General features: G+C 42.5%; 1 protein-coding gene across 6 annotated transcripts in view; it reads left to right on the top strand.

The window, feature by feature from the left end:
* Positions 1-4,369: 4,369 nt before the first annotated feature.
* FBXW11 (F-box and WD repeat domain containing 11) overlaps positions 4,370-16,724 on the top strand; it is a 124,205-nt gene continuing 111,850 nt past the window's right edge. For 2 of the 6 annotated variants that reach the window (XM_046666643.1, XM_046666646.1), the window contains exon 1: positions 4,371-4,552. In XM_046666643.1, the coding sequence (XP_046522599.1) occupies positions 4,508-4,552 (45 nt within the window). In that variant the 5' untranslated portion in view covers positions 4,371-4,507. Of the gene's footprint in view, positions 4,553-13,468; positions 13,631-16,724 lie in introns of all 6 variants that reach the window. The other 4 variants (XM_046666647.1, XM_046666649.1, XM_046666648.1 and 1 more) reach the window with 3 other exon arrangements.

Genomic DNA, 16,724 nt, shown 5'->3' on the forward strand with positions numbered 1-16,724 from the left:
CTGATGTTAGTTGGAAATGACAAGTCAAAATTTCAGTGCACTATCCCTCTCTATAATGTATCTGAATTCAAAAACCTTGTCATAGGTCAAAATATACCACTTGAAAATGCTACTCTTTACCTTCAACAGCATTCATAAGAAAAGGAAAGAGACAAAGCCCCACCAAGGGTTTATGGTGCCTCGATTAAAAGAGATTTGAGCCCAATATTTTGAATTACCTTTTTTTCTTTTTGGTACCTCTCTTAGTATTTACTGATGTATAACAAATTAGCTCAAATTTAGCAACTTAAAATAAGAAACACTATCTCACACAGTCTCTTGTGGGCCAGGGATGCAGGAATGGCTTAGATGGGTGGTTCTGGCTCAGGGTCTCTCACTAGGTCAAGATGCTGAATGAGGCTATAGTCATCTGAAGGCTTGAGTGGGGCAGGAGGAGCCACTTCCAAAATGGCTCACTCACAGGCCTGGCAAGTAAGTGCTGGGTGTTGGCAGGTGGCCTCAGTTCCTTACCATGTGGACACCTCCAGAGGGTTGCCTGAATGTCCTCATGACATGGCAGCTGCTTCCCCCAGTGAGTGACCCAAGAGAGAGAGCAAGGAGGAAGCCACAACCTCTTATCATCTAGTCTCGGAAGTGACACACCCTCACATCTACCATATTCTCTTAAAATTTAATACAGAGAATTATTAACTAGCAACAAAGTACTAGGTACTAAGGGGTAAAGACAACTCTAAAGAATACAGAAATAGCAGCTATAGGGAGCAGCCACTACCTTTGGTGCTGAGGCAGAGTACCCAAAGAAGCAACAAACTTGAGGAGCCTTCCCAACCTCACTGCTAGGCTGAGATTCAGGCTTCACAGGAGACAGGGTAGTTACGGCCCATCGGAGGGTGAAGTTTGCTGAGTGCTACAGATTGGGGCTGGCAAGCAGGAAACGGCCTGCTGAGCTGCCACTGAACTCACTGGGAAGCTACCCTCGGGATGTCCCAGCCACCCGTGTGGAAGAGCAGGGGATCCAGTTCTGCAAACCATGTGCTGCTGTGTGCCACAAAGGCAAGAAGGAAAAGAAGGTATACTGGGACCAGGAAGAGGAGGCTCTCCATTCAGCTGTGTTCTTCTAGAGCTCTCTGTCGACAAAGTTAAACACTGCCCCAGCTGGCAGAGGAGAAATATTTACAGGGTCCCACTCCAGTACTTCAAAGCATGGAAAAGAAGGATGGATTTGGAGCTGAGAGGGTATAAATTGATAACAGGCATGCGCATGTTCTGCTGCAGAAAAAACAATGTATTTGATTATGAAGTGCTGTCCTAGACCCCACTGGGAGTGTTACATTACAGTACGTACCCCATCCTGCCTTTGTACAATATAAGCGATTCTGAATTCTGAAACATATCTGGACCTCAGGGTTTCAGTTAAGGGATCACGTACCTGTTCCACTTCATTGTTATGATGTCTTGTAAACCCCAGTGCAGAGCTATCTGAAAAACTGAGGGGAAAATATGCCTCAAGGTTTTCTGCCTTTATCTATGACCAAATCTAATCACAAGCTAGCACCAAGTCTGAAGCAAGAAACATACGGAGCACCTGAGTTCTTGTTGGAGAAGAGGAGAGAGCAAAGTGCTAAGCCTTGGTTCATCAGCCTTGGTTGCCTCTCAGCTAGCTTGGTTAAAACTTCTATCACATGCATGACTTCATAATCTCACTGCACTCCTAGAATCTGACCCAATAATATTAGTACTTTTTCCTCTGAAGGTGGGATATGGTTTTAATAAAAGGACAAAAACCTGGAGTTATCTCCAGTACAGATCCAACGCCAAGGGTTGCAAACTCAAATATCTACATGGTTAGGCACACAACTTAAATGAGGGAAGCACCCATATATGACAAACAGGGAGTGATGGTGACAGAGGAAATCTATAGAGTACATGCTTCGTATAAAGAAGGCAGTTGCTACTTAACCCTTGTATATTGTTGCCATTCAGATCCAGTATAGTGAGTTGAATTTTTCATGAGAAGCTGGAAATTCAGATTTTAAAATGTGAAACTGTCACATCTTAAAATGATAAAATAGATGGTGTAGAATGAACATACGTTAGGGGATCATATTCAGCTTGTGACTCTTACCCTAACCACACGTGCTAAGTTCTGTGGCGAGTACTGGGACCTTAGAGGTCTTGGTTGGCTGTTACATTGGTGGCCTCTAATGAACCCTGACTCTCTGTATTCATAAGCTTGTCTAGTCCCTTCTTACATTGACTCTGGGCTTGACGATATAACCTGCTTTGGATAATGGGACGTTAACGAGTGTAGTGCAACCAAAGGTTTGACAAGCATTTGCTCATTGAAGCTTGTCCTCTTGAAGCTAGTTGCCATGCAGAAGTTTGCATGATAAGAAGCCAGGTGGAGAAGAGAGGCCTTAGAAGATGAGAAGCTGCTTTGATGAGCTCCCAGCTGACTGGAGTCCCATGAGTAATCTCAGCTTATACTATGTGGGCCCAGCTGAGTCCGGTCAACTCACACAATTGTAAAAAATAATAAACCACTTTTATTTTAAGCTACTAAGTCTTGGGGTGATTTATTATGATGCAATAGGTAACTGAAACAGAGGTCGTTTATTCCAACCCCTTTGTTTTACTAATGAATGTCCCAAGGCCCAGAAAAGGGAAAGGGTCTTGCAAAATTCAGACAGCAAGTCAGTGGTAGTAACTTTCCAATTCTGTGCTCCTCCTTCCTATCACTTCTTTTTCAGTTTCCTTGGTGGAAAGCACTAGATAAGGACAATGAAACTTCAAACTCTACCTGCACAGAACTTACACTGTGTCCTGCATGCATACAAATTTCTGTCAGAACTTGGTCCTTGGAAATGGAAAGATTTCTAGGTCATCCAGTTCCCTCAATTTACAGGTGCAGAGAACTCAAAACACTTGAGAAAGGGAAAGCAGCTTCTGACATTTGGAAGCTGGCCTGGCACAATCGGCTGGGCTGTAATGTTACTAGATGACAGCCTGGCCTCTGTGGAACATAATTTCACAGAATACAAACATCAGACGAGGCCATTCGGTGACCGTGATAGATCAAGACAAAAAACAAGACCAATCCTTAATTATATCTGAACACAGATACAACATGAACATTGCCCAAACCACAAAAAATGAGCAAACATCCCCTATGCTGGCTAATGAGGGGCTTCAGCTTCTTTACCAACTACAGTTTCAGCCTCAGTCTAGTGTTCCCTCCTTTCAGGCAAGAATTCTGGAGATGCCCAATCAGAGAATTACCCCCACTTCCTGACAGCATCTAATCCAGAGTAAAGCCTCACTTCCTTAAACCCTCTCCCGGATAACCTCACAACTCTAACTGAGATGCCCCGACGGTTCCTCATGGTGTGTGTCCTCCCTCACTGCAACCCATAACACACCTAGCTTGTTCACCTCTGTGTGTCCCTGGCGGTCTTTGGTTAGAGGGCACTGACAGATCTGACCGAGTTCACACAGAGCTGGAGGCAGAATTCACTAGGAGTTCTCCAGGTCTCCAGCTGTGTTCTTCGCTTTTGGTTAATGTCTGTCTTCTCCCTATCAGAATTAAGCTCCGTGAGAACAGAGGCCTTGTCTGTAATGTTTCGAACTGGTACCTGGCAGTGGCTGGAAGTTTAATAAACATTTTCCGAACGAACGAAGAGGGGCTCACTATACACAGGTTCCCTTTCATCGCTCAACTCCTCAGTTCGCGGTGCATATAGACAGAACCACAGTTCACTTCCATAACCCCTCTCCCCAACGAAATCTCCAAATCTCTCGCTCCAGGGGTGCCCAAACTCGCAGAGCCTCCTCCCTTGCCCGAGCTTCTCTGGCTCGCTGGCCCCTCTCACACCTGAGCCCCAAGACCATGCCCTCCTAACGCACCTAGAACCCACCTGTCTCCAACATCTGTCCCTACCACCCGGCGCTCGCGGATCAGCCGCGCCGCTCCCTAAGCGTCATGTGGGGACTGCGGACACCGACGGCGCATGTGCGGAAATCGGTCGCACACGCAGGATCTCTCAGACAAGTGAAGAGTTGCCGCGGAGTTTCCGTCCCGGTCCGGATAGCCTTGGGCTGCCAGGAAGTCAGGAGAAACTAGCCGGAAGGAGAGCCCACTCGCATGGCTTTCTGGGATATGAAGTCATGGCACTTTCGAGGTCCTACCTTGAGGGACCCCTTAATTCTTTAGCTTTGCACGTCCCGCATTCGCAGTCCAGAGCTACTTTCGGCTCAGAATTCAGCTTCGGGCTACCAGGAGAGATTGGCGTAGTGTGCGCTTCCCGTTCCCACAAAGCTCTGCGGGGCACGCGGCGCCTGCTGGGAGCTGTAGTCCTCGCTCTGCGTACTGCGTTCGCCGAGGGGGAGGGCGGAGCTGCCGGCGGCCCGGGCGGGCTGGCAGCTAGAGTGGGTGCGAGAGCCGCCTCCGCCGTCGCCTTCTCCGCCCGGGCCGTTCGCTGCTGCGCGGGGAGAGCGAGGCGGGGCCGCCATGGAGCCCGACTCGGTGATTGAGGACAAGACCATCGAGCTCATGGTGAGTGCGGCCCGCTGGACCGTCCGTTCTTCCGTCCGTCCGGCCCGGGGCGGGCCTGCCCACCTCAACGGCCGGCGCAAGGCCGGCTCTGGCCCTTCCCCGCCGCCTCGGCCCCGACCTGGGGCCCCCGCCTTCCCTTGCCTCGGGCCCGGCGCAGTTCCTCCGAATCCCTCGAGATCTCAGGCCAGACCTGGCCCGGCCCCCTCCATGCCCCTCGGTCCTCCCTCCCTCTGTCCTGTCTCCGGGCCCATCTCTCGAACGACCCTCGCTCGCTTATGCTCTGGCCTTAGCTCACCCTCGCTCTAGCATCTCATTCTCCTTCTTTTAGAAGGGGATTTTTTTTTTGTCTATTTCTCCATCCCAGGCCTGCCCCGCTCTTGGAAGCCCCACTCAGGCCGAGTGAGATGTTGGTGGGAGGGGGTACGAAGGAGATCGGCCAGGGCCTCGGTCTCCTCGTCCTACTAGGGGTCTCAGCACCCTCTCCCCAACCCAGGGCTGTGCGGATGCGAGGATAGGCCTGCAGGGATGGAGGTGGGGAGCTCTTGGGTTTGAGGCTGTGACGGATAAGGGGCCTTTTTACCCGGGCCCCTGTGGTGTCCGGCTTCTCGGACAAAGGGTTTCCTTCTCGGCCGAGAGGGATGTTTGCATAGCAGGGCCCCAGGTACTCTGGATTCCATCTCCCAGGAAAGCAAAACCGTAACTTCACGTTTTCCAGAGGTGCTTTGGGAAATTGGGGAAGAAGGGGGAGGGGTGGTCCTCATCACTGCCTCCAGTTCTTTCTTCTTACAAAAACAAACAAACAAAAAGGAGAATCCTAGGCCCCTGGGGAAGCGATCACTCTTCTGTTAGAAACCAGTGGTAGACGGGCCAGACTCCCTGGCCCCACGGAAACCCCAACCCCCTTCTGCCTTAGGACTTGGAGCCAGAAGGCGTTTTTAGAAACAGGACCATGAGAGGGTGTCTAGTAGAAGCGAAGAATTTGCTACTTGGTGAATGATTTGGTGGAAGAAATAAAATATGGCAGCTATGACCTGCCAATTTGAACATTAGGGAAATCAAACTGGGCTCTGGAGAGTTTGTAGGAGGAAGTCTTTGCCTCAGCAAATGGACATGCCCAAGGTTTCTCCTGTGGAAACCTTGACAGTTTCTTTGTATCTCTCTAACAACTTCTACTCCAGGGTTGAGAGGAAAGGTGAAAGAATGTACTTAACCCAGCAAAATGTTCTCCTTGCCAGATTTTCTCCAGTGTGAAAATGTTTATTGAGTCAGTGATTCCACTGAGTAGGGTCGGTGACATCAGAGCCACTTCCCTCATTTAACGCTATAAATAATAAATGGTGACACTGAAAGTCTGTTGGATAGCTGCATGGTTTCTGTGGATGATGGTATCTGGGGAGTTGAGATGCATGTTTGAAAAATGGAAGTACAGTACCATAAATACAGAGGCAGCTTAATATTTGCTGTCCTTTGCGTAATTCACAGAACTAGACTTCTCCGGGATTCTTGAAAACTAGGGGAAAAAATGCTCCGGTAGTTTCTGATTTGTGTGTCTGTGCGTGCGTGTGTGGTTGCTTTCTAAGGGATACTGTCACTTGTGAGTTTTTGGTTTTCATTTATTAAGTAATTTTTCCTTTTCAGTATAATTTATCAAACTATTATTGAAGTCAAGCCTTGGATATTCTCAAATTTTGTAATGGGTTATTTTAGTAAAATACCTTAACTGAAATGACATAGTACATATTCTTATAGATGTACAATACATGTACTTACACAGGAGGAGTACTTCATATCAAAAAATCGTAACTTGGTACCTCTTTGAAATTGGCTGTTCTGTGCTCCTTCCATTTCCATTCATTTAAAAAATAACTAAAATGTCTTTATTTTCAAAAGAATTAGAAGAAGTACAGTGTACTCCACTTGCTATCTTTGAGTGTATGGTGAAAAAAAAACCTGTGGCCTAAATTTACTGACTTCCTATACTTTTAACTTAAAAAAATTTTGATTTTACATGATTGTGCTTGTCTATGATCTGAAAAGATTTCAAGGGCATCATAAAGTGGGATTCTTAGAAAATTTAACGAAGAGTTTAGTAGTTATCTAGATCAATTTTGAAATGGCTTTTCATATGCAGATTTTGGTATTCCTTCAAAAGGATACCAGTTAAGACTCTTAGGCAACCCTTTTCATGAACATATATGTATTTATTTAGATAGCACAGGTGCTTAACAACTGATTTAGTAAATCTAGCATCAGATGTAGGAGTGATAATGCCTTAAAATCTAATTGTATATGGCTTTTTGTGTTCACTGCATTTTAATTACAGTTTCCAGAACTAGGTTAAAAATATTTTTTACATTGGTTTCAAAATAACATGATTAAAGGAGGGCAAGGGGTTAAACTTATGGTATTTTGAAGGCCTAAAGCATGAAATATTTTTAGGTTTTTATGAGTCAGCTTCAATACTCAAGTATTTGTGATTGTGCTGCCTGTACCAGTTTGGTACTTAATGGTTAACAGGATAACTTTCATTTGATATTCCAGAGCGGGCTATAAGAAAGAGAGGAAACAGACTTCTTGGGTATCTCCAGTTTCTTAATCTTCATCCTTCTACTTTCTTTGATTTTGATTCTTTCTCATTTGTTTTTTTTCCTCGGACTTTTTTAGTTTACTAGGAAATAAAGCTGGTGATAGCAGAATAATTAAATCTCCAAGATGTAACCCTCCTTGTGACTCCTACCCCTGCCTGAGGCTGGGTCCAGAGTGCTTCTCCAACTGCCCTACTTCATAGGGATTAGTCTTTAATATAGACTATAAACTCTTGATTGAGACAACGGAATTTACAATTGCTGACGGTAATTTAACCACCAAATGACTTTCATGGCCTTGTATTGGCCTAATACTGTACGTAGTTTATGGGACTGTTTTTCAAACTTAGGACTCCGGTGAAATCAGCTTTACTATTAATGAGGTAGAAAAGTAGTAATCCATTTTGGAAATATACAAGATTCGCCAGGCTGTGTCTAGTGCTGTGGACTGGAAAGAATGAAAACTGTATTTTATGTATCATATGATATTTCTTAACGCTTGCGTTAGGAATATGAGTTGATGTTCAGGCGCTCATCACTAGAAAGCACTCCAGAGCTGCTGACTGGGAGAAAAATGGTTAGTCCTCCCTGTTAGAAGGTAGCAGAAGTTGATGTTAAAAGTTGAGGAAAGGTAATTTTGTTCCATGTGTGTGAGTGCGCCCACCCCCAGACAATTAATGGGCAGTTTATACTCTATCGTTCGCTGTCAGATGGTTCCCTTGTTTGCTAAGTGACCTTAAGTGAGTCATTTCCCTTCTGTGTTGCCTCTAAATGGCTATGTTACTCATTGAATGTAGTAATTTAGGTAAAATACATTGGATCTTATTAAGAAGGTGTGATATAAATGATATTTTTAGAGCTGTTTGAAGTACAGGCTGGACACAAGGCCAAGGAGATGAGAGAAACTGATGAGTGAAGTTACTGGAAATTTTTCTCTTTTTTTCCCCTTCTTGTCATTGGCTTCTTAAGTGGAGTGAGTGAGTTTGTTTAGTGACTCCTTCAAGAGCTTGGATCTTACTTTGTCACTATCACTTATCCTCATTTACCTCTAGCCGTGTGCTGATTTACCAAAGGCAGATTAAATGGACAAAGGTTTAAGTTGGGTCCAAATGAAATAAACCACATGCATATTTATGGACCTCATTGACCTGCCTCAGGTGGCTGTGGCTCAAATATATCAATTTTTGCCCCGATTTTGGACTAAGTTAGACGTCCTTTCAGATTTGACAAGGATAAACATGATCTTGCACACAAGTCTTGGCACTCTTGGCCCTAACTGCTGTACCCTGAAAATGAAGAGAGCCAGCACAGGGGAATCACTGGCCCATTACGTAGATTCATGGAACATCACATATTTCCCTCTGAGTAGTGCTGTGTGATCCTGGGAATCCTAGAAACAAACTTCAGTGCTGCGAGGTAGCTAGGATCCTGGGTTCCACCTGGTGATATTTACACTTTAAGGGAAAGAAAGCATTTCAAGTCCTAGTAATTCGAATTCCACCCTCCCTTCCAGCTTTTCTTCCTACATTCCTCACTTGTTCTGTATTCAAGCCAAAGTGTGGAGGACCATGGTTCTTCACATCTGCTCGCACTGTTTTGTTTGTCAGCAGTGATGTGAGCTGACCTAAGCCCATGTGTTGAAGGCTGCTGGTGTTCACGGGAAGGACCTAACAGTAGTTGGCTCCTCGGCCAGATTGGCTTAGGTCAGATCTCAGGAATCCTCTCTTCCACCTATGCTGATGAAGTCCTGTTCCATCAAAACACAATTTAGATGCCACCTCTTTTGATGTCAGTTTATATTTTTGGTGGCAGATACCTCTTTGTTTTTATATCTGTTATATTGCCTATATGATAATCATTGTTAAGTGAAATGAATGAATTCTACCACGTTGTATTTATCTCATGGTCCTTAACGTATTCCGGGCTTGTATTATAGTTTGCTGTTTGTGTCCCCTATGAAATGATCAACTCCTCACGGTGCCTTCTTGCAATTCAACAAATGTTGAGTTGACTTTTCCTCTTGATTGTTGACATACGTTATTGCTATTTGCCTGTATCTAAACTATCTTCTGGAAATTCTTACCTGTATCACTAATTCTCATAGTAATTTGTTCCAAACTCTTATGGGACTTATCATACCTTCCTGTATATCACAAAGGCTTGTGATCATGTCTGAGCTTCTATCCAGCGGCTGTATCTCATTATCCTTTGAATCCTTCACAATGCATAGCACTTGGGTGTGCAATACATAGTTATTGATTTACATTCATGTTAGGTATTTTTTTTTCATACTGTGAAACTTTTTAAGATTTCCTTTTGATAACCTTAAGACAAAGGTGGAAATGAATGGAGGAGAAAGACTGGTAAGAGGGAAGTGGAGGGTGGTGTGTGGCACACAGACATCCATAGACATTTTGACCATTATTTTGAGGCTTTTGCACAACATACAGACTGATTTACATACATCCCAGAAGGTAGTTGATACCAAAGTATTAAGGAAACCAGACTTTTTATATCTGTTGTGAACTTGCCAAACAGTCGCTAAGTTCTAAGGATTCTGTGACCTTAGAGAAGCATGATTTAGCACAAAGGGCTTGGGCTTGAAAGTGAAACACCCGAGTTTGTATCCTAGCTCTGTCACTTGCTAGCTGTGTGGCCTTAAGAAAGTTATCCTTTCTGTGGTATGTTTCATTGTCTGTAAAAATAAGAAGATGCAGGTATTGCTCCGAGTGTTGGGAGGATTATATGAGAGATGGATGTGGAAGGACCTTGCGGGGGGCGTGTCTCTCAGCACCTGCTTCCCGTGCTAACTTTCCCCACAAGGCCAGGGACCGTGTTTTGTAAAGCACAGTCGAGACAGATGGTATGAAGATTTTTTAGTTTTTCCCTCCGAGTTGTGAATGTATTTATTTGTGAAACTTTACAGAGGCCTAAAATTCATTTGCTTTTAGCCATACATTTAATGAGGCATCTTTGGGGGAAATGATGACATCAGACAGAATCAGTACTATCTTGGAAATCTGGGAAGTACTGTTACAATTATGAAGAACTACCAATTAGACCAAATTAGACCGGTACTCTAACTATGGCGAGAACCCACCCAACCCTGTTTTAGGTTTCGTAGTAGAAGGAGACTGGTGATAAGTTAATATTAACATTGAGTATTGTGATTTTGTTTGATCGGTTTAGTTTAGATGAGGAAATTAGGATTTTTGAATTCTTATTCTTGTTTTAGCAAAGCTAATGATTTTGACCTTTAACAGAATAAGCAGTGAGTATCATACAAGATTTCCTCCTCAGTTGTTATGTTGTTCGTTAAATTAGTTGACAAAAGAGGAAAAAACCTGTTGGTCCAGAATGTGCTTGTTAACCCTCAGTTAAGTTTCTGCTGATCACAATTGCCTAACAGGAAGTTTGTCTTTGCAGGCAAATGAGAGACAACCAGGAAGACCTGACAGTCCAGTAGGGTATCTCTAACCTGGATCTTATAATTGTTTTAACAAAATTCAGAAATTGCAGGGTCCTTTGATGTCAGCAGGAAGCATTTTTAGGAAATTCCCTTTCAGAGTTAGTCAACAATGATGAAGACTTCACAGAATGGAAAGCTGTGAAGTAGAAACAGTGGGACATTAATATGTAAAATGAAAAAAAAAGTCTTTGTGAATAGAGAGATATGTGAATATAAGTATAATGAATATAGGAAACCATTCTCTAATAGCAAGCCTTTGATCCACAGAAGAACAGGAAAAATTAAATGAGGCTTTACTATTGAGAAAAAAGGAACTTGAGTAATTTATTTTAAAGATTTTAAATTTTTTTATTTTTCCTTTTTCTCCCAAAGCTTCCCAGTACATAGTTGTGTATTTTTAGTTGTGGGTCCTTCTAGTTGTGGCATGTGGGACGCTGCCTCAGTGTGGTTTGATGAGCAGTGCCATGTCCGCACCCAGGATTCGAACCAACGAAACACTGGGCCGCCTGCAGCGGAGCTCACGAACTTAACCACTTGGCCATGGGCCGGCCCCTATTTTTAGTTTTATTAAGAGTTAAATTGAGAACACTTAACCTGTTTTGAGAACAAATAATAAAATATGTTTTGATTCTGTGATCACTTGGGAGGCTAGAAGAGAAAGGGGCAGAGGACAGGAAGAACTCAGTCCTTACATTCCTGGTCTGGCATTTATTAGTCTTTGTATCTCTAGCATAAGGCATACCACCAATTAGGCATTCAATAAATGTCTATTTGAAGGGAAGAGGGGAAAATGAGCTCACTAACACAGGGAAAAGGCCTGACGATTCACGAGGTTCAGAAATGAGTCCATTAGTCAAATTGTTGTGGATGTGTTTTGCTGTAATTGTTCAGCATTTTGGTTCTAGCAGTAAGTTATATTTTGAAAAGCAGAGTATATTGCTTTAGCAGTTAGTTACTGGCCATAGCTCACTAGGTGCTTTTATCAAAATAGGGTTTCCAGGTTATAATTACGCTCCAGAGTAATGTCGCTTGATGGGAAAAACTTGAACCCTTGTTCTTTGCTTGAGATTTTACTTACGTGATTGGTCTCTTTTAAGTTGTGGGTATTAAGACATTTCCATTTGATTATGGTGAGGTTAGTCACAGACTAGCATTTCAGTCACTTCAGTTACTTAGCCTACAACGTGAAAAGTCAGAACATCTTTAGTCATTGCCTGTGGACTATTTATTAACAAATTTGGGAATTTAAAAATTCGCTGGTTTCAGCTGGATTTGAGATTCTTTGTCACAGACACAGTCTTTTGCTGCTAAACACAAAGACTACTTGGGCAACATTATAATGTGTTTTGTTTTAATATTAATATTGTGGACCTTAGAATTGTGTGGCTCTGTTAATGAAATCCTTTTTTTTAAAAGATTTTATTTTTCCGTTTTCTCCCCAAAGCCCCCTGGTACATAGTTGTATATTTTAGTTGTAGGTCCTTCTAGTTGTGGCATGTGGGATGCCGCCTCAGCATGGCCCGACAAGTGGTGCCATGTCCATGCCCAACATCCCAACTGGTGAAACCCTGGGCCGCCGCAGCGGAGCATGTGAACTTAACCACTTGGCCACGGGGCCGGCCCCTGAAATGCTTTTTTAAGTGGCAAGATCTAGTCAGGATGGTTCCATTCATTCAGTTGTGTTTTAGTTCAGCTAGGCTGAAATTTTACTCCTCTGTATTTTTGTAGTTCTCCATTCTGACGTTAGTTAACTTAGGGGCTTTGAGAGTGAAGTTTGGTTTCTTCTGCCTCAGGAATTAGGGCTTTTCTGATCTTTGGACGTGGGAGACCGCGTGCTCTGTGAAAAGGACCTGGGCTCTACCACCTAGTAGATGTGGGGCTTTGGGCAGGTTATTCCTTCTCATCTTTTTTGAGAATTAAATATGAGTAATGAATGTAAAGGGCCTGGCCCGTTTTCAGTAAGGTTCAGTATTGTAATTACTGCAGGAACATTTTGGCACTAGTGTGGCAGTTGGGGAAGTAGCAAATTTATGTGCAAGCAAGTTCACCGTTCATAGTCTTCTGATTTTTTAAGTTTTTATCTGTGTCATCCTGTTGAGTGCCTTTTTCTCTCTCCCTCATAGTTTGTTTAGAATTTGCAGTCTAATGGAAAAGCCGGCCTGGTGGTAAAAGCATGTTGACATAATGTGGACTGGGCATGTGTATTTACAGGTGTCCTCTGGTAGATTGTTTGCTGGTGTTCTTGATTATTTTTCCTAGTTTACCCACTGCCTGGCCACTGTGGGGGATTGGCCTTTGTTGAATCAGAAGTTCACTCTGAAAATTATGTCATGTTTTTAAATGTCCTATATTTCAGCTGAGTGTTGAAAATTTGGGTAATGTGTAGATTTGATGTCTTATATGTAACAAACCAAAAGATTTCTTGTTAATATCTTTATTGAGAGATATTTGAGCTCTCCCATATCATTAATTTTGGCTGACAAACATTTTGTAATAGTGGAGGAGGTGTTTTAGAAAATGGATAAGGAGGTTCATTGTAGCTCAATGGTCTGAGACAATTTGTGTGGAGAAGAGAGTAAGTTTTTAGCTGCTCTTATTTGGAAATTAGATGCTATTTATCCTGAGTGAATATCACTGTTAGGGACGTTTCCATCTTTGCCGTGTAGAGTTTCTCAGCCTTCTCAGCACAGAGTAGGAGTGCTGTCGCAGACCTTCTGTGCCAGATAGCTGACTCAGGGGTCGTAACTTCTTTCCTGTGCCTCAGATCCACCACTCCGTTGACCCTTCCTTCCATTTCTTGGTGGCTGTCCTTTGCCACTGGTGCCATGGTGGGTGTATGGATTGCTTTCTATCTTTCAACAGTTACCGAAGTGCATGTTTGGGATTTTGTTGAAGAAAGCTGGATACAGTAAACGGAAAGAATCTTGGAAGCTGCTTGACTGCTGTCTTTTCTCACACTAGTCTGAAAGGGAATACTCCCATTCATTCTGGATTGGTGGATCTGAAGTACAAAATATTTTCCAGGTAAGCAATTACCCTGTATTGTTTTGTTATGTAGAACTCAACTCACTGAAAGAAACTTAAAAACAAGATTTCTTTACTTTTTTCCATTAATAGGAAAAGGAAGAAATGTTAGACATTTGTGCTTAGTGTTCATGTCTGAGTGTGGATTAGTGAAGATATGTGTGGCGGAATTGCTAGTACAAACTTTGTTTCAGTGTAAGAAGTGCATTTGTTTTTATTATAGGCTCAAATGGTTTATAGTAATAGTTCAGCAGGAAATGCAGTAAACAAGAAATTTTGTTTGGGAAATAGTTTGTTAAATATGGAAAACAAATGATAATTTTGAGGCATTATCTCATGGTTTCTGGTTAATACCTAGTCAAAATAGTTTTTGTAGTTACCATGTAAAGTAGTGGTCTTTTATTCTTAGGACTCTAACTGTAGCAACTGTTTATTGACCATCTGTTAAGTGCCAGGCACCGTTGTAGGCTCTTTACATATATTTCTTATTCAGCTGGCACATGCTTTACCTATGTTTTGCAGATAGTGCAATGAAGCTCCTAAGCGTTAAATAAGTGCGAGTTGCCCAGGGTCCTACAGCTAGTAGGTGGCCAAGCCAGGCTTTAAGCTTGAGTCTGTGTGTCTCGAAGCTCTGCCTCTTTCAGTGACCACATGTGCTCAAATTTGTGCTTCAACTCAAATTGCCTATCTGCAAGAGCAAGGTGCAGTTTTTTATAACAGGTTTCCACTCAGAGAACACATGATAGATCATTGTTTGGTGTGGTAGTTTAATGATGTCTGGTGCTCTCCCAGCTTAGTGAAAAAATCAGAAGACCCTCAGTTAGTTCATCCAACAAACATAAAGGTAACTTAGCGAGTATAAGAGAGGCAGTGCGTTTAAATGTCAAAACATGTTTTATACAGGGAAGTATCATTTGGTCTAGTGAACTCAAAGCTGCATCTTCTCACTTCCTCCCTAGTTTTTAATGGTTATTTAAATAGCTCAGTAGCTTATTATGTAGACTTCTTTTGACCTGTGGTTTGTCAGCCTTACAAGTAAGACATTGGCAAACAACTCTCTTGAAAACATGAGTATTTTGAGTATTTAATATTCTCTCCAGATTACCTATTCCCTTTAATATTAAAAAAATTTCTTTTTATCATAGACTGACTCTCTGACTTTTGTGATCCTTGTTTTAGTTTAACTCCTTTATATTTGCTAATATTTCTCCTAGGTGAGCATTTGTCACACTTGTCATCTGAAGAACTGTTGGAGGGGGTGGTGGTAGTAGAAGTTGAAATAATAAACACTTACTGGGCACTTATTCTGTATTGAGCACAGTTATGGGCGCTTTCTCTGTGTAAACTCATTTTATTTTCATAGTAACCCAGTGAGGTAGGTACCATTATTTCTACTTTACTGATGAGGAAACTGAAGGATGGGTAGTTAAATAACATGTTAAAGGTCACGCATCTGGTAAGAGACAAAGGTGAGATGTGAATCCAGGCACTCTGGCTTCAGAGAACGTGCTTTACCCTCTATGCTATATTGCCTCTAGAGTGTCATCCAGTGGTAAAAAGAGGGGCTGAAATCCCGAAGACTAAAACTCGATGTTCTGATTTGAAGAAGCCATTGCAAATAGAAAGGAAACAATTGTTGTTGAGCATCTATTTGTTACCTTCTGTAGAGAACAGTAGCTCTCCGATTCTGCATTAGCCAGCTGGGACCATCGGGCTGTTTCCCCAGAGGACTCACAATAGGGTTAGTTTGAGATTATCTTCCAAAACGGTGCTGTGATGATGGAAATGTTCACTATCTCTGCTGTTCAGTATGGTAGCCACTAGCCACATGTGGCTGTTTTGAAATGTGGCCCTGTAACTGAGGAACTGAATTTTTAATTTTACTTAATTTAAATTTATATTTAAATAGCCACATGTGCAGTTTTAGAATTTCCCTTGATCCTAGATTTGATCCCTTGTTTAACATCTATAGAAATTTGATCTGGTCAGCATGCTCAAAGCATCTCGTTATCCCGCTGTTGGTCTTCCATTAACCAGCTCCATGAGACTGATGTGTAAAGCCAGAATTCCACTTTATTAATTTATAGCGATATATGTGTGTTAGCATGTATTAGTATAAACTTTTCTGGTAGGTAGATTTGCTTACTGGGTCCTAATTAATTTGCCAGTTTAAAATTTTCAAATAAGAAACAAGAGTTTGAGGGACCTGAAGACTCGAGCCATATCACTAGAATATTCTCTTAATGTGGGTAGACTTTACCTATCAGGTCAGATCATAGTCGGGTGGCTTAGTTAGCATGGACTCAACCGGGGAGGCGAGATGCTTACTGGACGGGGACTGAGGCAGCCTCCTTCAACTTCCTTTAGGGATGGATGATTTGGCAGAACCTCTTCCTTCAGCTTCTCTGCTTACTTTTACTTCCCAAATCCTTTGCTGATTAAGGCATTCATTTTTAGGCATGTTTGTACATTCAGCTTGAGTGCACTCTTGATTTATAGGTCTGGGAAGCCCTTTGCTTTCCTTAAGGTGCCTTTATCACTGCTATGATCCATTTTGTGCTCATCTTTGACTCTAAGAAGGCAGTTGAATTTTCCTTGCTTCCCTGTGGCCTCTTTCTACTGAAACGCACGTATTAGCTTATTTAATTTGGTCATATGGTGCGGGGTAGAATACAAACATACTCATAAAGACTATACCTGGTGGGACATTCTCTTTGCATTAAATCATGTTATTAAATGAGCTTGTTTTTAGCTCACTTTATCGCTATTTTGAGACTTGTTGTTCCTGCTGCTCTTAAAGTAGAAAGAATAACATAACCAGATTTTCTTGCATGTGTAGGATAGATCGAAAAGACTGAAGGCAAGGAGACTAGTTAGTTCAAGTGAGCAGTAATGAAGGCGAACCAGAGCATGGACCGTGGGCATGATGGGGATGGATGGACTTGAAAGAGATGTGGGTGGGAGGATCTGCAGAACTTGGGGCTGATTATAGGAGTAGGAGATGGAAGGAATATGGTATATGAATTTTAGATTTTTGCCTTGGGTACCTGGATGGATGTTTGTTCTCTTTTCCAAGATAATGAATACTTGAAGA

This window comes from Equus quagga, chromosome 7 (assembly GCF_021613505.1).
Source record: "Equus quagga isolate Etosha38 chromosome 7, UCLA_HA_Equagga_1.0, whole genome shotgun sequence".
NCBI classification, from domain to species: Eukaryota; Metazoa; Chordata; class Mammalia; order Perissodactyla; family Equidae; genus Equus; species Equus quagga.